Source organism: Helianthus annuus, chromosome 1, assembly GCF_002127325.2.
Source record: "Helianthus annuus cultivar XRQ/B chromosome 1, HanXRQr2.0-SUNRISE, whole genome shotgun sequence".
Classification (NCBI taxonomy): domain Eukaryota; kingdom Viridiplantae; phylum Streptophyta; class Magnoliopsida; order Asterales; family Asteraceae; genus Helianthus; species Helianthus annuus.
Window position 1 is genome coordinate 105,920,276 of NC_035433.2, and position 24,145 is coordinate 105,944,420.

At 39.3% G+C, this 24,145-nt stretch overlaps 3 protein-coding genes across 3 annotated transcripts; all 3 read right to left on the bottom strand.

Moving 5' to 3' along the window:
* Window positions 1-257: 257 nt before the first annotated feature.
* Window positions 258-1,375, bottom strand: LOC110874694 (polygalacturonase inhibitor). The gene has a single exon (XM_022123189.2). The coding sequence runs from the start codon at window positions 1,307-1,309 to the stop codon at window positions 323-325; it is 987 nt and encodes a 328-aa protein (XP_021978881.1). The 5' UTR covers window positions 1,310-1,375; the 3' UTR covers window positions 258-322.
* A 1,180-nt stretch (window positions 1,376-2,555) lies between these two features.
* LOC110874680 (60S ribosomal protein L6) lies at window positions 2,556-5,263 on the bottom strand. The gene is made up of 5 exons (XM_022123185.2): window positions 5,112-5,263; window positions 3,475-3,736; window positions 3,283-3,389; window positions 2,944-3,125; window positions 2,556-2,851 (listed from the first exon to the last, which is right to left on the bottom strand). Exons 2-5 carry the CDS (start codon window positions 3,729-3,731, stop codon window positions 2,696-2,698), a joined length of 702 nt encoding a protein of 233 aa, XP_021978877.1. The 5' UTR covers window positions 3,732-3,736; window positions 5,112-5,263; the 3' UTR covers window positions 2,556-2,695.
* Window positions 5,264-18,493: 13,230 nt separating this feature from the next.
* LOC118491142 lies at window positions 18,494-23,026 on the bottom strand. The gene is made up of 2 exons (XM_035988623.1): window positions 20,887-23,026; window positions 18,494-20,385 (listed from the first exon to the last, which is right to left on the bottom strand). The coding sequence occupies exons 1-2, from the start codon at window positions 23,024-23,026 to the stop codon at window positions 18,494-18,496; spliced, it is 4,032 nt and encodes a 1,343-aa protein (XP_035844516.1).
* Window positions 23,027-24,145: the final 1,119 nt, after the last annotated feature.

The following is a 24,145-nucleotide window of genomic DNA, read 5'->3' on the forward strand; positions in this document are numbered from 1 at the left end:
ATCATATGGTTAATAAACATTTTTATCTTGATTATATAGAAGTTTTGATCAACTTTTGTTTATATCAAGAGTGAAGAGTTTGTTAATAATAGTATTTTCAGATTTTTTTAATTATTATTTAGTTTCTTCATTAGTTGTTTGTTTTTCTTGTTCACTCTATTTGATTCATTGGTTGATTAAAAATAATCATTTATCTGTATGTTAGGACTTAGGATCTATTTGTTGAAGATTAAGAAAATGTTAGCTTTTCATACATATAATCATACTAAATAATAAATGTTCATACCATGAAGAAAATGTGTTAACAAACTGCGTATTTTTATTAGCATTGCGCGAGTGGCGGTCCACACAAACATTTATTGTGTAAGAACGAGGAGTTATCGAAGCCTTCTGATCGATACTTGAGTTTCCACGGTGAAGGAATCGTGCCACATAACCGATTGTAACTAACGTTAAGACTTTGTAACATGTAAGCTTCCAATATTTGAGACGGTATTTCCCCGTATATCTTGTTATGTGATATATCCAACGTTACCAACGTGTCAACCATGAAAGTCACCCGTGACAAATCAAAAGCGAAATTGTTTCGCGATATGTCAATCTCGGATGTATTCTTTGATGAGCCAAACAACATCGATGCATCCCCGGACAAGTTGTTTCTTGATACATCAATCCTATATATTTGCATGTTGCCAATGGATGTAGGTATCTCACCAGAGAGCATGTTATGAGATAAACCTAGTCCTTGTAAAGCCGGAGACGCAAGGTGACCAAATGATTCAGGGATTGACCCTGTGAGCTGGTTTCGGCTAAGATCTAGCCCGATCATATTCGGTAGTGTGGCTAGTGAGGGTGGGATTGGGCCCGATAGGTTGTTGAACGAAAGATCAAGAATCATGACACTTTTGAGTTCAGAAAGAAACGAGGGCACGTGGCCCGAAACGTTGGTCCAACTTATATCGAAAAATGTTACATGTTTGAGTCTTGTAAGGCTACGCGGAATTTGACCAATAAGAAATGGCATCTTGTGAAGACGAAGGGTTTTGAGATACGTCAAATCCCCGATTGCTTCGGGAATTGGACCCGCGAGGTTAGAGTTGGTGAGGGAAAAGTCTATGACACGGTTTGTGGTCTCGTCACAATCAAATGTGTTGCAACAATCGCGATCTGCGGTCCACATTGGCAAGAGCTCACGCCCGTTTGAGAAGCTATCTTTTATTTTTAAGATGGCGGCTTTGTCGTCGGGGTGACAACGCTCCGCGGTAACAACAACCGGAGCCAGAAGAAGTAAAAGAAGTAGCATTGTCATATCTAGTGACTATGATGATAAAGGTTGTGGATTTGAAATGGAGGGTGAAGCTCTTTTATATGTAGAGTGTGAGCAAATGGGTGCGTTATAAGGTGGGAACAAGTCAAAATTGGAGAACTACAAGGTTTGACTTTTCTATCTTTTGATGGGCGAATGTGTATAAAATTGATACTTTTGAATAGCAAAATCAATATATTTGAAGGGATTTGTGTTGTTTCTTCTTTTGTAATTCGATATTTGAATAGAGATTCTGGATATTTAAGGGGACATTTTTAATCATTAAACATTTAAAGGAAATACTCTAGATTCATATATTTATTTTTATAATATTCAATGATATATTATATTTAGAGAGGAGATAATATTATGGTCAAACATTGGCATTCATGCATTTGTAGCCACTGGGAGTGGTTTAATTGGCTGGCATGCATTATCAAGTGGGAGACTATCTGCATTTGCACACTCCAATTACAATCTTTAGGTTTTTTTTAAACCGCAACAAACGATGTGTCAATCACCGTGATATCGGGTGTTATGGTTAAGGTCGACTACTTGACTGTCGCCAGTCCCTTGGCTTTCCCAGATGCGCGGAATCCCGACCTCTACCCACCTGAAGGCACAACAGTGGAATAATCGGTAAAACCTCGCCTTCCATCTAAGACGAATCGGCGCCACCCATATTCGCCCTTCACTTGGATGCCGTAAAAAATAATGGGGAGAGTGAGAGTCAAACCTGAGTCATAAGGAACACCAAGTCTTTCCCCAACCACTCCACCACTACCTCATTGGCACAATTAGGTTTTATAATCAAGAGTTGACATAATTATTTTGATTTCTAGTTATTTAGAAAGATGTGTTAACAAGCAAAACTAAATTTGTAAAAAACAATAATTGAGTAAAACGTAAGCCAACACAAAATCTAAATCATAGCTCATTTAATTTTTTGTTTAAGAGCAGTCTAATGTACACTTCAACTATGTTATTATATAGTAATAATTAGAATGATATTCGTATAAATGGATAATAATAGAACCTTAAGATACAACACAAATGAAAAAAGTTCAATTAAGTTAAGCTACAAAATGGAAAAACTTCAATTAAGTTAAACAAGCCAAGCACAAGCTTATTCAAGAATAACTCCTTCACACTTCTCAACAAGTTCTTCCTTTTACTTTTTCATATACATTGCTTATTGTGTTGGTGTTAGCTTAGAATTTTGTAAATATTTCATTATACTTGAAGCATATAGAAAAAAAATTTCAGTCATTCATTAAGCACAAAACAAACCAACAATGCTAACATGAGACATTATCTATGATAACATGAACAAGAGACATGATTAAGAAAACAAAAATAATTCTCTAGCAAAACATGTTGGTGCTTCACTTAAAACACAAGCTCATGAGGCTTCATGCCAGCCTTGAGTGAGAATCTAGCACCAAGATAACTTTTCAGATCCGGAACAGCCTCAATGGATGCGATCAATGCTGCATCTACGGTTTTCTGGTCGTCTTTCTTGTCCTGTGGGAGTGTGTTCTTCTCCTAAATTTCACAATAATAAAACAAATTACGGTCAAATATGTAACAACAATATAATAAAATAAAATTGCACTGGAATTTGATGAATAACCAACCTCTTTCTCAGCTTCAAAAAACTCGCCTTCTCCTTTCTTCTTCTTCTTCTCGACCTTCTTTCCAAAGTATTTGTCATCAAACTTTTCAACATTTACCCCTGAAATGTCAACCTTTGTTGATGTGGCGATGACGTATGATTGGTTCACCCGCCTCAAAGGAACACCATTGATCTTAAATGGTCCTAAAAATGAAAAAATGCATCTATGATTACAGAAAAAAATAGCTAAAATCATATAGAAAAAAAAAGCAACCCGTACGAAAGAAAAAATTAGTATGCAACCAGACAAATACATAAATTAAAAAAATGCTTTTCATCAAAATATGAAAAAACAAATTACCAGTAACCAGCAACAATCCAGAGGTAAGTTGTTTCAGAAAAACAACCCTCTTTCCCTTGAATCTCCCAGCCAAGATAATCAACACCGTTCCAGGGGTAATGCTAGCCCTAAACAACAAATAATCAAACAAATCAACACCAAAACAATACATAGACCCAAACCATAATCATCATTCACATATCAATTATATACCTAAGCTTAGTTGGTCGGGCTTTGCGCTTGTTAACAAGGGGTTTCTTCACATCATCAGCGGGATAGAACTTTGGAGGCTTCTCAGCTGGTGCAGCTTCAGCAGCTTTCTTCTCATGTTTTGGGAAAGTGCCGCCATTCTTAGCCTTGATGGCCCAGAGCCCCCTTTTGTGGTACATTTTCGACCGTGAGTATTTGCCCACACCTCTGATCAAATCAGGGTTCCTGCTCACATGTGGCTTTCTGTCCTTAGGTGCCATTGTTTCTACATTCACATTGTACAGAAAATGGTGAGTGAAACCTAAAGTTACTAAATCCAACTGTTATATAAAAAGCCATTATCATTAAAATCTGATTATGTTTTGAATAATAATGTCTAATCAGCATATTCCAGACTATCAAAACCCTCTATATCAAAATCAAAAGTTAAATGCCTTTTTAATCCATGTGGCATTTTGTCAGTTTAGTCCAAAGGTTTCATTTTTCGCAAGTGGGTCCAAAAAGGTTTCACCGTAGCCATTTTAGTCCACTGGGTTAACTTCATCCATTTTTTCTGTTAACGAGAAGGGCAATTTGGCCATATAAAATGATCAAATTGACATTCTCGTTAACAGAAAAAATGGATGAAGTTAACCCGGTGGACTAAAATGGCAACAGTAAAACCTTTTTGGACCCACAGACGAAAAATGAAACCTTTAGACTAAACTGGCAAAATAGACCAAACCACAGGGACTAAAATGGCATTTAACTCCAAAATCAAAAGGTGGTGACCTCAAACGAACGTGTGTCTACATTGAAAGCGTAAAAACGGTGATTTTAACCTGATGTTTCTAATTTTCTCCTCAAACTATATCAAGTTGTTTTACATAATGCAGGTTTTACTAAAATCCGATAACGTTTTGAGCAATAATGTGAAACTAATGTTACTTATTTCTACGCTCAAACTACAACAAATTATTTCAGAAATGCCAATTTTATTAAAATCCGATAACGTTTTGAGCAATAATGTGAAACTAATGTTACTTATTTCTACGCTCAAACTACATCAAATTATTTCAAAAATGCCAATTTTATTAGAATCCAATAATGTTTTGAGAAATAATATCAATTTAGCAAACTCTTTTCTACATAAAAAATGTATAAAAAATGATAATTTTAACATAATGTTACTTTAACTACATCAAATTGTTCTAAAAAAAAATCCAATATCAATTACATGCAATAACATTTTAAACAGAAAAGTCAAATCAACATACTCCAAACGCTATCAAAACATTAAAAACCAAATTCAAACAGTTGCAAACTCAAATCAAAATCGTTTCTACATAAAAATGCATAGAAAACGGCGATTTTAACCTAATTTTACTAGATTTCTGCTCAAACAACATCAAATTGTTTCAAAAAATGACAAATTCAATGAAATCCAATAACGTTTTGAACAATAATGTCGAATCTACGTACTCCAGACACTATCAAAACCCTATAAATCTAATTCTAATGATTGCAAACGTAAATCAAAGTAACTTAACAACGAGTCTGGATGAATGCGTACAGCATGATTGATTGTGTAAGAAATTCATACAAGACGAAATAAACAGATAACATATTTAACATGATTGTTGTTTGAATGAGATGGTTACCAGTAGATTTGTTGCTCCGGTGAAGTGCGGCAGGTTCAAACGACAGTGGGAAATGGTTGAAACCCTAATAGGTTGTGATATACGATTCTTTATGGGCCTAATGGATGGGCTGGACTTACAATGGCCCTCTTTTTTTTACTTTTGTATGAATAGTAAGAATGGGAATAGTTCAAAAAAGTAAAAAGTCAAAAACTAACTAAAAAAAACCTAAAAAATACACAAATTTTTTTTTTAGTTTTTTTATTAAAAATCGCTAGTTTTTTATATAAAAAAAACTTTTTTTCAAAAAAAAAAAAAGAAATTTTTTTTTGTAGTGCACATGTATAATAATTCACATGTGTAGTACACATACACATGTGTACTATTACACATGTGCACTACAAAAAGAATTATATACCTAAAATAGCGAAAATTGGTATGCAAAAAAAAAAAAACACTGGTATGTTTTTTAGGCTTTTTTAGTTAGTTTTCGAGTTTTCACGATAACTAGTGGTTTTCATTTGAACCTTCCCCTAGTAAGAATATAATGTAAGAAACTAAAATAAAAGTTGTAATACATAAGTCATTGTTAGATTATCTTTATAAGTCGATTGAAGTATTTGGCTTTTTTTGCAACAAATTTTTCATTTTATACAACTAGTGTTAAGCCTCTTGCATTGTGGCGAGGATATACAACCGTTCCAAATAGCATCAATGCTACACCATCGTCAACAACCACCAACATTGAAGTTGCAACGTGTTAATGTGAAGAAATTAGGCCAAGATGTAAAACTAGGTTGTTCATGATTCGATTTGGATTTGAGAAATTCAACTCGATTCGAATTCGATTATCAAAGTTTGAATTCGATTTTAAAAGTTCAAATTCGATTCGATTCGTATAACTTCTGTATTTATGCCAAAATATAAATTCCATCCTTAACTCCATAAGTGAAACTATTATTCATAACATTACCAAACCCAAATGTTCAATAGCCCTTGCTACTTATTTCTAAATTCAAACCTAACTCAAAGTATATCCTAAACTTATATCGCTACCAAAACATAATAACTAGTTTTTAGTCGTTTAAAAAACAAAAGTGAAATACTTTATTGTTTAGGGTGAATTTGAATTAAATCGAATTCGAGTGTGAAATATGAATCGAATAGAATGAAATAAATTAAATTTGGATCGAATACAATTCAGATAAAAAAATAAATAATATTTAAAAAGTTTGATCCGGGATTCGTTGAACACTCTTATGTAAAACATAAAAAAGAATAAATAAGACGATCTAGCACTCGCGCGTTGCGTCGAACTTGTCAAACGGGAAAAAATAGACATAAAATGTTGAACCACACACGCATGTTACGCCGTGTTAACTTACAATGTTTAGAACGCAATGTAAAATGAAAATTTGAGAAAGATAAAAAGTATAGAGGATCAAAGTTGGAAATAAAAAAGTTGTGAGGTTAAATTATAAAAGATGAAAAGTTATGGGTAAAAAGTAAAATAATCAAATTTTGTGAGCTTAAATTACAAAAGATGTAAAAGTTTTAGGTTAGAAGTAAAAAAAGTCATTTTTTTGTTGAAAAAAACTCAAAACATTAGGTACAACACCACTATATATAGAACACTTTAAAATTAATAGCGTGTAAATATCATGGATAGCTATTTGTATTCCAACATCAACTTCTACATCTTGATCAAATTCATACTCTTTATTGAGCATTTGTCTTTCTTCTTGTTAAATACAACGTCTTCCATCTGATGGTTTATTCTCATCTCGTCTTTGTTTTGTCTCTCCTTTTATTTAGGGTTATTTAGGAGGTATGTGATTTTTTTTTCTTACATGTACTTTTTGTAAACAATTGTTGCAAGTTATGTATCTTCCAACGGTGTACTTTTTATACTTACATCGATATTTAGTTTCATGTCTGTTTCCCCTATCAGATACACCTTATCCATCTCTCATTTGAAGACAATAACTTAAAGTAAGTTGTTGACTTGATGACTTCCACAACGTGTTTCAGTAGCAATTTCATGTTGAGTATGAAGCCAGCTTGACAATTTGACATTGTTGAGTGCCAAGCCACTTGACAACTTGATCAAGCTGAGGTCAGAAAGCAGGATAAGAGGATGATATCCACAGGGTTATCCAATCTTCCTGTGATCCAGATTTTACGGATCTTGTCTTTCTCTTTCCTCTATCATTCAATCTTATATATATGATTGTATTGTATCTGTAAATTTTTGTACCAAAAGCTTAATATAAATATTCCTAGTTACCACAGTGGATGTAGGTCAAGATCGACCGAACCACTATAAATCTTTGTGTTCTTCAACAGAAAATTACGTGTGTGTGTGAGTTTTGTGTTTGTGTGTGTACTCTGTTCCTAACAACTGGTATCAGAGCCCTTGGCTCTCGATCGACACACGAACAGGAAGGGTGAAGGAAGAAGATACCTGACAGTGTGAAATCGGAATCAGAATCCGATTAGAAACGATCAGAACCGTCGCTGCCTCTCTTAGCCGCCGCCGCTGCTCCTCTTCGCCATCGCAAGCAGCCGCCGCCGCTGCCTCTCTTCGCCGTCACAAGCACTGCCGGCGCTGTCATCTGCCTGTTCTCTTGGGAGATCGTAGGGGAAGAAAGAGAAGAACCCTAATTTTTTTTTTTTTGTTCTGTGGAATTGGGGAAGAAGAAACACTGAACGTGTTTTATTTTATGTTGGAAATTGAGTTTCTCAATTTAAACAAAAAGGCCCCCTCAACTTTTATTTCTGGTGGAGAAATTAAAGTTTCAATTTGATCAGAAAGGCCCCTCAACTTTGAACAAGATCTCATTATCCATCAATACTTGTCCTTGCCATTAAAGCTTGAAACAGATAAGTTATTTGTTTCTGATTATTGCTTTCGCTCGTATAAATTACGACTTAGCAGTACAAACTCGTTTGGTTAGTAATAATTTGGTAATTTTTTAATGGCAGAAGATAGTAAAATCAAGATTGATAAGTTCGATGGAAGTGATTATGGATTTTGGAAAATGCAAATTGAAGATTTATTGTATCAGAAAAGTTTGCATTTGCCTATGTCAAGTGAACAACCAGATGACATGTATGATGAAGAATGGAAGTTGTTGGATAGACAAGCTTTGGGTGTGGTTAGGCTTTCTTTGGCAAAGAGTGTTGCTTACAACATTGTCAATGAAACAACCACATATGGTGTATTGAAAGCTTTGTCCAACATGTATGAAAAGCCATCCGCTTCAAACAAAGTATTCCTCATCTGACAATTGGTTAACACCAAGATGAAGGAAGGCATGTCGGTTACCACTTACCGCTCACATAAATGAGTTTAACTCGATTATCTCTCGTTTAGCCTCAGTTGAAATAAAGTTTGAAGATGAAGTGCAAGCACTACTCCTTTTATCATCGTTGCCCGACAGTTGGTCAGGCACAGTCACAGCTGTTAGTAGTGCATCCGGCACTACCAAACTCGCTTTCGATAGTATTCGTGACTTGATAGTAAACGAAGATATCAGACGGAGAAGCAGTGGTGAGACTTCTAATTCTAGTTCTTTATTGCATACAGAAAGTAGAGGAAGAAGAAACGAAAGAGAACATAATCGAGGCAGGTCCAAGTCCAGAAGAAGGGGACAGTCAAAGAACAGAAAAGACGTTGAATGTTGGAATTGCAAAGAAGTAAACAGTGTATCCTCGGAAGAACAAGGTGATGTTCTCATCTGTTCTGTTGAAGATTCAGTTGAATCTTGGATTATGGATTCAGGTGCTTCTTTCCATGCTATCTCATGCCCAGATATGGTCAAGAATCTACGAACAGGTAACTTTGGTAAAGTTCGTTTAGCAGATGATCAAATGCTTGATATCACAGGTATTGGAGATGTAGACTTGAAGACCTCATTAGGAACTATATGGACATTGAAAAATGTCAGGGTTATTCCTAATTTGAGGAGAAAGTTGATTTCAGTTGGTAAACTGGATGATGAAGGGTTTAATGTTCACTTTGGGGGTGGACAATGGAAAGTGATCAAAGGCAATTTAGTGATTGCCAAAAGAAAGAAGCAAGGTACTCTATACATGACAGAAGTTTCTGCTGAAGGTGTTCATGCAATGACCACCGTTCCGAGTCCATCAAATTTATGGCACAACCGACTTTGACACATGAGCGAGAAGGGATTGAAGATGTTGGCTCAGAAAGGTAAGTTTCCAGACTTGAAGAAAGTGGAAACTGAATTCTGTGAACCTTGTGTTCTTGGAAAACAAAAGAGGGTTACTTTTGTGAAGACAGGGAGGACACCGAAAGCTCAGAAGTTAGAGCTTGTGCACTCGGATGTATATGGACCAACCTCAGTTTTATCTCTAGGAGGCTCAAGATATTATGTTACTTTCATCGATGATTCAACACGAAAGGTATGCATATATTTTCTTAAGCATAAATCTGTTGTATTTGATGCTTTTAAGATATGGAAATCTGCTGTTGAAAATGAAACTAACATGAAGGTAAAGTGCTTAAAGTCTAATACTGGTGGTGAATACATAAGCAAGCAGTTCACTTACTATTGCGCCAAGGAAGGGATAAAGATGATCAAGACAGTTCCCGGAACTCCTCAGCAGAATGGTGTAGCTGAGAGAATGAATAGAACTCTAAATGAGAGAGCTAGAAGCATGAGGCTAAATGCCGGGATGCCCAAGACATTCTGGGCTGATGCATTTAGCACTGCAGCCTACTTGATCAACCGTTCACCAACCGGTCCCTTAGATTTCAAATTGCCTGAAGAAATGTGGCAAGGAAAGGAGGTAAGTCTCGAACACTTACGAGTCTTTGGTTGTAGTGCTTACGATTTGTTAGAAGCTGGTGACAGGGATAAGTTAGACTCAAAATCCAAGAAGTGCACATTCATTGGTTATGGGTCAGAACAAATGGGTTACAGGCTTTGGGATAATGAAGGCAGAAAAGTAATAAGAAGCAAGAATGTCGTCTTCAATGAAAACGAATTGTACAAAGACAGAAACACCAAAGGACCAGAAGTTCAGAAAGACTATGTTGAATTTGAAAGTGGTGAAACAAGGAAAGAAGCTTTAGTCGGCATTCCAGAAAATGGGAATGAGTCAATCGCCAGTAGGAGCTCAGGGGATGATTCTAGTAATGATTCTGCAGAAGAAGAAGAGTTCGCTCCTCAAATTCCAGAATCCCCAGAAACTCCTTAGTTTCAACCAAGAAGATCCTCCAGAGTCGTTAGACCACCAGACAGATATTCACCATCCGTCAATTACATACTTTTGACAGAAAATTGTGAACCCCAGTGTTACTCAGAAGCCATGGGGTTGAAAGATTCATTGCAGTGGGAGTTAGCAATGAAAGAAGAAATGAAGTCGCTTGAGAAGAACAAGACCTGACACTTAACAAAGCTTCCAGCTGGGAAGAAGGCTCTTCATAACAAGTGGGTTTTCAGGGTACAAAGCAAGATTAGTAGTCAAGGGATTTCAGCAGAAAGAGGGAACTGATTTCAATGAAATATTTTCTCCAGTGGTGAAAATGACTACCATCAGACTTGTTCTCAGTATTGTAGCAGCAGAAGGCTTGCATCTAGAGCAGCTAGATGTCAAGACAGCTTTTTTACATGGTGACCTAGAACAAGAAATCTACATGACACAGCCAGAAGGTTTTCAGGCTAAAGGCAGAGAAAACTTGGTGTGTGGGTTGAAGAAGAGTTTGTATGGTCTAAAACAAGCGCCCAGAAAATGGTATTTGAAGTTTGATAACTTCATGGGAAGAGTCGGATACAAGAGATGTGACAATGACCATTGTTGCTACATCAAGAGGTTTAAGGGTTCTTATATCATTCTATTACTATATGTGGATGATATGTTGATTGCAGGTTCAGACATGACAGAGATCAAGAAGCTGAAGAAGCAAATGTCTGAAGAGTTTGAGATGAAAGACTTGGGAGCTGCAAACCAAATACTCGGGATGAGTATTTTCAGAAACAAAGAAGATGGCTCTTTGACACTCTCTCAAGAGAAGTACATTGAGAAAGTGTTAGAAAGATTCAGCCTTAAAGATGCCAAGATTCGAAGCACACCTTTGGGAAGTCACTTTAAGCTTTCTAAAGTTCAGTCACCCAGATCAGATGAAGACAAAGCAGAAATGGCTAAAGTTCCGTATGCATCGGCAGTTGGTAGCCTCATGTATGCAATGGTATGCACGAGACCAGATATAGCTCATGCAGTGGGAGTTGTTAGTCGGTTTATGTCCAATCCAGGGAGAGAACATTGGGAAGCAGTTAAATGGCTGCTAATATATTTGAAGGGGACTTCAAAAGTGGCATTACAGTTTAAGGGGAAAGAGGTTATTCTGAAGGGTTTTGTAAATGCTGACCTTGGTGGTTGTAAAGAATCTTACAAAAGCACCACCAGATATGTCTTTACAGTGGGAGGCACTACAGTAAGCTGGATGTCCAGACTGCAGAAAAGTGTTGCCCTTTCAACCACAGAAGCAGAATATATGGCAGTTGCTGAAGCAAGCAAAGAGCTTATATGGTTGAAGAATTTTCTCAAAGAGCTCAGCAAGGAACAAGTTGATTGTGCATTGTTTTGTGACAATCAAAGTGCAATTCATCTTGCAAAGAATCATGTCTTCCATTCGAAGACAAAGCACATACAACTGAGATATCACTTCATCAGAGATCAAGTTAGTGAAGGCACTCTGAAGTTGAAGAAGATCAAAGGAAGTGAAAATTTGTCTGATATGTTGACTAAGGTTGTCACCTTAGAGAAGTTGAAGCTTTGCATAGCTTCAACTGGCCTTCAGGTTAATTGAAGAGAAGGCCGGGTAACTAGGAATGTATAAAGATCAAAGTTTTTACAGAGATACTGATGCACAGGTGAAGATTATTCCGTGGCTTCAAGTGGGAGATTGTTGAGTATGAAGCCAACTTGACAATTTGACATTGTTGAGTGCCAAGCCACTTGACAACTTGATCAAGCTGAGGTCAGAAAGTAGGATAAGAGGATGATATCCACAGGGTTATCCAATCTTCCTGTGATCCAGATTTTACGGATCTTGTCTTGATCTTTCCTCTATCATTCAATCTTATATATATGATTGTATTGTATCCATAAATTTTTGTACCAAAAGCTTAATACAAATATTCCTAGTTACCACAGTGGATGTAGGTCAGAATCGACCGAACCACTATAAATCTTTGTGTTCTTCAACAGAAAATTGCGTGTGTGTGTGAGTTCTGTGTTTGTGTGTACTCTGTTCCTAACATTTCATATCGTACTCATAAGTATTTTTAAACTTCTCAACCCTAACTAAATCACTTACGGTCATTGTTGACGTGATATATAGTAGATTATTGAATACAAACAAGGTAATCCCTATATTTTATTTTGCGCTACTCTAGAAGTCTATAATTACATTTTCTATCAACAATATCCACTAGAGGTGGTAATTTTTAACACAACAAAAAAATTTTTATATAACTTGTTAACCTGTTCAAGAGTTATTATAAAAGTTAATATTTAGATTGTTAACCCATTCAAGGGTTCTTATAAAAGTTAATATTTAGATTTTAGATATGGAAAAAGGGTTAATATAAACGTTAATATTTAGTGAAGGGGTATGGTCCCAAAAAGTCGCGTAAGCCGTCTAACAGGTCGCGCACGGGACCATACTCCTAATTTAACAAGCGGTTCAATTTCAGACTCGCGCGGGTTACTTCACCAAAGACTGACCTCGCACGACGTCCAAACAAGAAAGAGCACCGACTTCAACACTTAGCATTTTGAATAAGAGCCTTCAACCATCCATACCCTGCGCGGGCTAGTTACATGTTCAACAAGGGTCGCGCAGGACTATGGCGCAGGGCTGATGACTGTCGTAAGGGTCAATCAAAAACCTAAATAAGCTACGTAGATAGCGTAAGTAGGGTATCGTATCCACGGGGAATCTGTGGTCAGTGTCACGTTTTTAACTAAGAACTAAATTATCTAAATTGGGGTTTTGATGAATTTGACTGTAAAAGCTAAGAAACTAATTAAGAGAGTTGTGATCAATACGAGAAAGAATAACCTCTACCCGGAATCCCAATTACCCGTTTAACATCAAAACCTGTTTACTGATTCAAAGCACCACATAGACATGGCCTCGGAATTAATGAATCTGATCGGTTATCAAGGATAGTTTTTAAGATTCACTATGCCACCTAATAACCCGTTCAATTGTATCAACTACCCGCCAGTTTACCAACCCGCTAACAACGCAAGAAAGTTGCCAATACGCTTAATAAACGACAAATAATTCAAACACAATAAACGTTTACCAAGAATCCAATACGAGTAGTCAAGCTGTACCAGTTATACGAATCCGTAAACAAGAACTAATGCAAAACAATGTAAAAGTTCATCCGAGTAGAAGTTACAAGAGAATTAGCCGCGCATCATAGTCATCGTTTCTTCAAGAATTGCTAGAAATTGATTAAACATGAACAACTTGCTTGAAAGATCGAAGATGATGAAAAGTAATTGCCCAAAAGTGCTCCAAATCGTCCTCTGGCGGCTGCGTAGTGAATATCCCACGTTTTTTCTTGAACTAGGTTAAAATCACAATTTTCCGCGCTATACCACTCTCGCGCCACGTGACAGCTCACATAACCTCCCTCGCGTGGCGCGAGGGAGCATATGCTGACTACTCGTTGACTTCCTCCTGTCGCGCCACGCGACACCTCGCATAGACTCCCTCGCGTGGCGCGAGGGAGTATAGTTTCCAGCATTTCCGCTTCCTCACTCCGTATTGCCTTGTAACCATTTTCCAGCTTGTATGATCATTGTACTGCATTTACGCGCTGTTAAGCCTGAAAAACCCGACAACCAATAAGTACACAAGTTACTATGAATAAACACACTCTAATGCTTAAAACCGACACAAACTATACAAACTATGACGTGTTTACACCCGCACATCACATCCCCACACTTATCTTTTTTTCGTCCCCGAAAAAATTATTCGCAATGGAATCACAATCAAAGCAAATGGCTTTCGATATATTCAATTATATTATTAGACAAATCTAACCACACGTTAACCAAGATTGTGAATATACGATCCACTTAAACCCAACCGCCGGTTTCCAAGCCCTTATTTTCGATCCGTTAAGTTCAAGTAATATATAGTTGCCTATGGATCCCACACTCAAAAGACTACGATTCCACCTATTCCCACTTTAGGCTTATGAGATTAAAAGATATTAAATCTACCGTCTTATATAACAAACTCTTATGTTAGTCCGATTAAACTTTATGATGGAAGAATGGATGATATTGCGAGCTTACATGCTTTTGTATACGATCAGTTTAGCGGACATACGCCACACGAGTCACCATCCCCATGGTTAATGCCATAAACCTCACGTTTTTTTTTTCTTTTTACATGTGCTCAGATGAATGGATGTATGGAATGATAATATTTTTTTTCTTTTTCGGGCGCCACACTGTTTCGGATTTGTTTTCACAAAAAGAAACAGGTGTGCCAGTTTAATCGGAGAAACTTATAAGTTTCTTACTTATGACGTACCTCTTATACCTTCCACAGTTTCAGTTTCACTATAGCTCCTAAGGCGGGAACCCACAAGACTCCTATTTTAAGTTATTTTATATCAAGCCTAAGGAACCTTTCAACCGGCTGGGCCTACCCACATATCCTAAATTAGACGTGTGACCGATTTTTTTTTATTATCTCATATATATAGTAATCGAAAGGCCACTGATTTAATTACACCTATCATTTTCCATTTTGTGCGAAAACCTTAACGGGACATTTTCTATATTTTTTTTTGAACTAACTATGACACGACAACCTAAACTAGACACTAGTTTCCCCCTCCCCACACTTATTTCCTTCATTGTCCTCAATGAAGAAGGAAACTATGACTCAAACAAATTGAAAATAAAAATAAAAATAAAAATAAAAATTACAACAACAACAAATGGAACAGACTCCCCTGGTTTCCGTGCCGCTCTGCATCTGTCTAGTTCCATGCCTTCCAAAGCGCACTAGCACTCCAACCACAGTTCCCAGCCAAATACCACTCATGACTAATTCTAGCAACATCACCAACATAATCATAGCATAATATATATATATATGTATCAGCCCAACCGGTTAACCCTTACAATTTTCCCCAATGTGTCAAATATCAAGTTAAGTACAGACCATCATCAGCTAAAAACAAAATAAAAGTGAAAAATACAAAAGATAACTAAAATCACCGGCGCTGATACTGCTAGAACCATCTACTCGTCACCCCCTCCAGACTCCTCATCACCCCCAGCAGCCTGCTGTGGTGGTAGAAACCAATCCGGCACCTCTATGTGCTGACGCTCCATAATGTATCTCAAGACGTCATTTTGAACCAGCAACATATCCCTCAACGACTCCAGTGTCACTGGTGCTGATGCAGGCGCACGTACCTGACGTTGCGCACGAGGGTGCGCAGACGGGGGACGCTCGGACTGTAGACGCACTCTCTGTCTGTGAGGAGGACCCTGCTTTACCGCCTCCCAACGAAGCGGCTCATCCAAACAAATCATCTGCGCTCGACGCAGCTCTTCAATCCCAAACTCCACTGTAACTGGACCAGGAGTCAACAAACGCTCCTCATATACATCAGTAACCCCCAAATGCCTCGCCAACCTAGTCACATAAGTACCCAACGGCAGCCTGGCTTGACCACCCTTTCGACGACCCCGTGCGAATGATGTCAACATCACCGTCGCCAAATTCACTTCTTTCCTAGTCATAATGCAATACAAACAGAACAGATCATTCTGACTCACCTTATCTTCTCCACCCTTCCTACCCATAACTGTGCATGCGATGATCCTATGAATGTATCTGACAAACGGGTCCCGAATCGAAGATGCCACCGCACGTGTCGACCATTCTGAGTCCGCTATCGTCAGCCAAAACTCAGCTAAGTCTGCTTCCGTCACATGATAATCCTCTCTATTGATTGTAACTCCCCGTAACGATCTCCTAAAACCCACTACACTTGACTCCTCCATGGTGTAAAACCCAATCGCCTCTGCGAACTGGGGAACACTCATTCTAAACGGTTGACGCCCCAACATAAACTGAACTGTATATGGTTGCATGAACCACTCAGGCGAGTACTTAAAAGTCGAATGAAACTCAACAGTGAGTTCTGCATACTGTGGCTCTGCGCACCGTATCGCCTCTAACCATCTATGTCCTAACAATCCTTCCAATCTCTCTCGCTGACCCATAGCATCAATCATTCCCCAATTTACGGTCCTGTGCTGAAATAACTCCATTTCCAAAAACTTTTCGCATCTCTCATATTCATCGGTGCCCAACATGAACTGTAACAATGTATGACTGCGCAACTCCCGCTGATCAAGGGGCACTGCCACTGCATTAGGTTCCGGACGCTCCTCTGGCATCCTATAATGGACCGGTTGATTCTTTTTCGTTGCTTTGCGCTTGCGTTTTCCTCCTGCGCTTGATGCACCTTCGTCCGACATCCTGAAAACATGCAAAAATTCAAGTTATTCTAGTGCCGGTGACACTCGTAACCGTATAGCATTTCATTCGCGGTTACGAAGTCAATAACAAACAATAGTTTTTTTTTAAATTATATATATACACATAATACTACCCGAACCCCGACCAACCGGCCTACTTTTTCGCTCCATCTCACTCGCCTCAACAACTACTAGCACGCATTATTTACGCCTAATAAACACTCACTAAAGAATGTGTCGACTTCATCATCACAATGTACCTTCCCCAAAGCATAAATACCCACTGTCCGCTAACATGCCCTTTCTACAATTCTACGCATTCATTGCACATTCATAACTCTCGCATCCTATTTCCAAAACATACCTTAACATATTTATATCACAATAAATACCAACGACTCAACTTATTATTTCACATTCTATGTTCATTAATCCAAACACTATCCACATCAACCAACCAACGCACGAATCAGACCACACATGTTAATTTCACCAAAATCACTACTTCCTAATTCAAACTACTGTGCGAAACACCCTATGCACAATATCCATTCACGAACCAACATCTTTCCAAGTCCTATATTCGCCTAATCCAAACGATACCTGGATCAATCAGACACGTCCCATTTTATCCCAATATCAATTCATGATCAACCCACAGTCCCCGTTTTCACGTCTCTCAACCCAAACTCAAATTCTTTCACAACTTACATTCACTACCCATTTAACAAACTCACATCAAACCCAACAGAAACTCCCATAGTCTGAACTAAGCTCATCCTAAAGTTTAAGTCCCTGACCCATCTCCATATTCAAACACATCTCTTTTTTTTTTTTTTTTTTAATAATCATCTTCCATATCCACATATCAATCTCACCAAATAACCTCCAAAATTTCAGAAACACATCATGACATTTGGCATAACCATAGAAAAACAATAATCATTCATACCTGAATCGTGACGTACACCTGGAATTAGAAGAGATTACGAGGCTCGCGGTGACGTGCGGCAGTGAACGGTCGCCGACGGTGATGGTGGTCGGCTGAAGGGGAATCGGAGGTGAACCGGCGGCAACAGTGGTGGTGGAAGTGAGGGGAGGTGATTTTTGGTTACAGGTGGAAGATGGAGGGTGTCGCCGGCGGTCGGTGAGAGGTGATCGGAGATTATCGCGGCGGTTAGGGTTGAAGTGAGAGAGAACGACAAGGGAATGAATGAATGTGAGAAGAGAACTAACCTTTAGGTCAAACAAATTGGGGCCGGAAACGCGAACCCTCGCGTGGCGCGCCAGGAACGTCAATCTTTCGCGTGGCGCGAAGAAATATGTTTTCCAGTGAGTTTACCCTTTTTTCTGGCTTCCATGCCTTAGAAAATTTTTTCTCATTTCTCTTGTTTTCCCTTCCTTCACCCCCAAACGAATTTTTATGAAGATTTAGTACTAGAAACGTACCTGGGGCTCCTTTTCTGATAGTTTTCTTTTTCCGAATCATCTCATATCCTGAAATACTCCGAAAACATACCGAAAACAACCGAAAATTGTGCAAAAATGCTCCCAAAACTGATTTTCCGGCCGTAATTTTATGTGATCATAAAATCTCTTCTCTTTGCAAATCACCTTACCCTACCCCCCAAACGAGTGTGCGTTGCCCTCAACTGCACTAGAGCTTAACCAAACCACCCGAGCATCCCCACACTTGATTAACGGCACGGTTATACTCAAGAACTCCCTAAAAACAGTCTAACTAACTACGAAAGCAAAAGAAATAATTACAAATGAGACTTAGGCTGCCTCCTAAGAGCGCTAAGTTTTAGATCTTCAGCCAGATCGTACCTGTGCGATTACGCAACATCCTCGCGGACTGTGCTCACGTATAGCACCTCCACGTTCTTCCCAGGACCGTTAATGTCTCGAGCATTGAAGTACGGCTTCAGTCTGTGGCCGTTCACCATCTGGCGGATATGATCATCAATATCCTCAATCTCAAAATCACCGTGTTTTTCGACCTTCGTCACACGATAAGGCCCTGTCCACTTACTCTTCAGCTTTCCAGGGAACAGTTTCAACCTGGAATTGTATAACCACACAAGCTGGCCAACTTCAAACACTTTCGGCTTAATCTTCGCGTCGTGTACTTTCTTCATCTTATCCTTATATGCAGCAACACAGTCGTACGCTTCATTCCTTATCTCTTCCAGTTCACCCAATGTCAATTGTCTCTCCTTACCTGCAGTATCATAATCAATGTTAATCTGTTTAACTGCCCAAAATGCACGATGTGCAATTTCAACTGGTAAGTGACATCCTTTTCCATAGACCAATTGATATGGTGTTGTTCCAATCGGTGTTTTGTACGCTGTACGATACGCCCACAAAGCGTCGTCCAATTTATTGGACCAATCCTTGCGGTCGGCTCGCACAGTTTTTTGTAAAATTTCTTTAATTTGTCGATTAGAAACTTCGACTTGCCCACTCGTTTGAGGATGATACGGAGTGGCAATTCGATGATCAACACCATATCTCTTAAGGAGTTTGCCAAAGTTGAAATTCTTGAAATGAGACCCCCCATCACTGATGATCACACGAGGGACACCAAATCTCGAAAAAATGTTCGATTGAACGAACTTGCAAACAACCTTATGGTCATTAGTCTTGGTGGCAATGGCCTCAACCCATTTGGACACATAATCCACTGCCACCAAGATGTAAAGATTTCCAAACGAATTCGGGAATGGGCCCATAAAGTCAATTCCCCACACGTCGAAGATATCGACAACGAGGATTGGCTGCATGGGCATCTCATCCCGTTTCGAGATGCTACCCATCTGTTGACATCGTAAACAATTCTTAGCGTATTCAAACGAATCCCTAAACACCGTAGGCCAATATAGCCCACACGATAGCACTTTTCGTGCCGTTTTCTGTCCACTGAAATGTCCACCACATGCGGACTCGTGCACCAATGACAAAACTGATGGAATTTCTTCATCCTCAACACACTTCCGGATAATCTGATCAGCTCCAACTTTAAACAGATCCGGTTCATCCCATATATACTGCTTTGCTTGTGAAAGAAAGTGCGCCTTCCTAGATCTCGACCAATGGTCCGGAATGATACCTGAATGAGCATAATTAGCAAAGTTAGCAAACCATGGTTGCGTATCAATAGTAAGTAAATGCTCATCTGGAAAAGTTTCCAGAATATCGTGTTCAGGTCCTTCGATCTCGTTCACCACTCGTGACAGGTGGTCCGCCACCACATTTTCGCTTCCCTTCTTAACTCGTATCTCCAAGTCAAATTCTTGCAATAAAAGGATCCACCTGATAAGCCTTGGCTTTGCATCCTTTTTCTCCATAAGATACCTGATGGCAGAGTGATCAGAAAACACAATTACTTTACTACCACAAATATAAGGTCTAAACTTGTCTAAAGCATAGACAACAGCAAGTAGCTCCTTTTCCGTGGTTGTGTAATTCAACTGAGCATCCGCGAGAGTCTTGCTCGCATAATAGATTGCCACCGGTTTCTTGTCAACTCTCTGTCCCAAAACTGCACCTACTGCATAATCACTAGCATCGCACATTATTTCAAAAGGAAGTGACCAATTAGGGGATTGTAGGATGGGTGCTTCAACTAACTTTTGTTTTAGTGTCTCAAAAGATCTTTTACAATGCTTGTCAAAAACAAATGGGACATCTTTTAACAAGAGATTACACAACGGTTTTGTGATAACTGAAAAATTTTTAATGAACCGTCTGTAAAAACCGGCGTGTCCAAGAAAGGAACGGACGCCTTTGACACTTGTGGGTGGTGGTAAGGTCGAAATTACTTGAATTTTTGCGTGGTCCACTTCAATCCCCTTACTCGAGACAACGTGTCCCAACACGATGCCTTCCTGAACCATAAAATGGCTCTTTTCCCAACTTAATACCAGGTTTGTTTCAACACATCTTTTTAGCACGCGTGATAATTGTTCCAAACAGGCCTCAAAAGATGTGCCAAAGATTGAAAAATCATCCATAAAAATTTCCAAAGACTCCCCGACCATATCTGAAAAGATACTCATCATACACCTTTGGAAGGTGGCCGGGGCATTACACAGTCCAAACGGCATTCGCCTAAATGCAAAAGTACCGTATGGACAGGTAAACGTAGTCTTTTGTTGATCATCAGGATGAATAGCAATCTGATTATAACCTGAATAACCATCAAGAAAACAGTAAAATTTCTGACCTGCGAGCTTTTCCACAATCTGATCAATAAAAGGAAGTGGGAAGTGATCCTTTGAAGTTGCAGCATTCAACTTTCTATAATCTATGCAAATTCTCCACCCGGTTACCGGCCGGGTGGCCACTTCCTTACCGTCTTCACCTGTAACAATCTGGATGCCCGCCTTTTTAGGCACCATCTGTGTCGGACTCACCCAAGTACTGTCCGATATGGGATAGATGATCCCTGCATCCAGCCACTTTAAAACTTCCTTTTTCACAATTTCCCGCATGTTTGGGTTCAGTCTTCGTTGAGCATCTCGAGCCGGTTTTGCTCCCTCCTCCGTGATGATCTTGTGCATAACAATGGATGGACTAATCCCCTTGAGATCAGCGATTGTCCACCCAATTGCAGCCCGGTTGGCTATCAACACTTCCATCAAAGCTTTTTCCTGTTCAAGTGACAAATTGGAAGCAATAATTACCGGTAGGGTGTTGTTGTCGCCCACAAAAGCATACTTCAAATGCTTTGGTAATGTCTTCAACTCGACTTGTGGAGGTGACTCAAGTGATGGCTTCAATTGAGTGTCAATATGATCCGGTAAATTCTCGACTTGATGTGTCCAAGTCGGCTTCAATTCCTTAGCAGCCATCACCTCCAACTCTTCTTCCGCATATTCCAATTCCACCTCTATTTCTGCCAAATCCCTGTCACAAACAAAACACGTCTCTATAGTGCATTCCCCACTTTCGTGAGGATAACACGCGTCAATAATGTCCGCCATAAAGCATTCATCATTGACTAGAGAATCAGATGCACGGGCAAAAGCATTTAATCGGACCTTACGATTTCCAAACGTGATGTCGACCGTACCATTTCTACAATCGATTAGTGCATTAGCGGTTGCTAAAAACGGTCTACCAAGTATGACATTAGGTTGTTTAGTATTTTCAATTTGCACATAGTCTAAAACCAAAAGGTCAACTGGGTAATAAAACTCGTCAACTTTGACAATGACATCACGTAAGATCCCCCGGGGTAGTTTTAACGTCAAGTCGGCCAACACCACGGTGGTGTCGGCTTGTTTCAATGGTCCGAAGTCGTATTGATCGTATAAACTTCCCGGTAAGATGCTAACACTTGCTCCCAAATCCAGCAAGGCTCGACTCATCTTAAATTCACCCACTTGAATGGGGATTAGAGGAGCACCTGGATCTCGGAGCTTTGGTGGAAGATCACCCGATAGAACGGCACTAACTTTTTCGGTTAAAGCTATCTTTTTCAGAAATTTGTTGTGCCGTTTTTGGGTGCAAAGCTCTTTCAAATATTTTGCATATGCCGGAACCTGCTTGATCGCGTCTAATAACGGGAGATTAATTTTCACTTGTTTAAAAACTTCCCACATCTCATCCTGTTGTGGGCCCCGTTTATTAACAACTTTTGTTTCGGGATTAATTAAAGCCTTAGGAAATGGTACGGTATTACCCTCCATACCCTTCTCCTTTTTATCACCCGTTTCAGTATCTATCACCCTATTATTTTCAAGATTTTCTTTTTTGTTCTTTTTAGGGCTAATAGGTTCTGGTTCCGCGTCGGACTCGTTTTCCTCATCAACCTCCTCCACAACACCTTCAACAAACTGTGGAGGAGTCCCAACCTGATTATCATAAACTTTCCCAGAACGAAGAATACTTACCTGATTAACTCTGGTGTTAGACGAACTCCCTTGATGCTGTGGATTCTTCGTGGTATCACTAGGTAATCGACTCGAATCTTTTCTCCCTTGTGCCATCTCGGTCGCCAGTTGGGCGACTTGCTTTTCCAATGCTTGATGAGATTTAGCTTGCACTTCTTGGTCTTTTTTCATTTGCTTCAACATTTCCATAATCTCCCGATTGGAAACCTCCTCGTTTGCAGTATTTGCCTTGCCTTGCTCCTGTTGTTGCTGATAACTTCTTTGGTTGCCCTTGTTGTAATTTCCTTGAGGGTAATTCTGATTATAATTCGATTGACGGTTCTGGTACGGCTGGCTTCCTTGATTCGGTACCTGAAAATGAGGATTCAATTGATTAGTATTACTATACCGAAAATTTGGATGATTACGCAAACCTGGATGATATGTGTTTGAATTCATATCATAATTCCTTTGCTCTCCATAAACCATGTTCACGTCCTCCTCAGCCGCTACAAATTGACCCGGACATGCATCCACCGTATGTCCCAAATCTCCACACGAATCACAAACCGGATAGGTTTGCGTCGTATGCACTGCATCCCGTTCGCCCAAACCTCGAAATTTCGCTAATTGGCGTTCCAATGCCTCCTTTTCTCTCTCTAACTGAGCAATCCTTGCATTAGAGGCTCCTGTACTTGATGGTGCCACAATCGGATACTTTTTATTCCTATCCGACTGTGCCTGCCTCTTCGAATCTGCTGCAACAATATCCAAATAATCCCAATCTACATCTACATGATTTTTCAAAAATGTACCCCCAGTGATAGCTTTAATATCCCGTCTATCCTCATTGGAAATCCCATCGTGGAATGCAGTGATCAACTCCCATCTTTGGATACCGTGGTGAGGATAATTACGGATCAATTGATTGAACCGTTTCCAAGCCTCGTAAAGAAGCTCACCCGGTAATTGTTGGAACTCTCTGATTGCTAATCTCCCCGTTTTAGTTCTTTGCGGGGTATAGTACTCATCCAAAAATTGTTGTTGCAGCTCTTGCCATGTATAGATGCTAGCATATGGCAACGATGTAAACCAATCCCTCGCAGCATCCTTTAGTGAAAACTGAAACAATACCAACTTAACCTGATCTGGAGTGAAACCGTGTCCCGCAATCATACCACAAACTGCCTCAAAATCTACTATGTGTGCATATGGCTCTTCATTACCTTTCCCGTGAAAGGTAGGTAGCATGTTCAGAATATGTGGTTTTGCTTCAAACGAACGTTCTACATTACCCGGTGCGACTGGCATCACCTATCGGTGATGCATGCTCAGCAATATGTGGCCTGAAGTGGCTCTCAACCCCTCGAATATTCGGATCCGGAAAACGAGGATCTCTTTGTCTTTGGCGAGGTGCAACCGGTGCCCTATGAACCTGTGGCGGGGTCTGATAAGCATCTACTCCCCGTGGCTGTCTTTGTTGCTGATACATCGGTTGATTACGATTAACTGGCTGATTTTGGTACCTAGCTGGATATCCCATATACCCATCGTTTATCCCCCATTCATCGTCTCCGTATCCATCATCCCATGTCTCTGTTCTTGCCC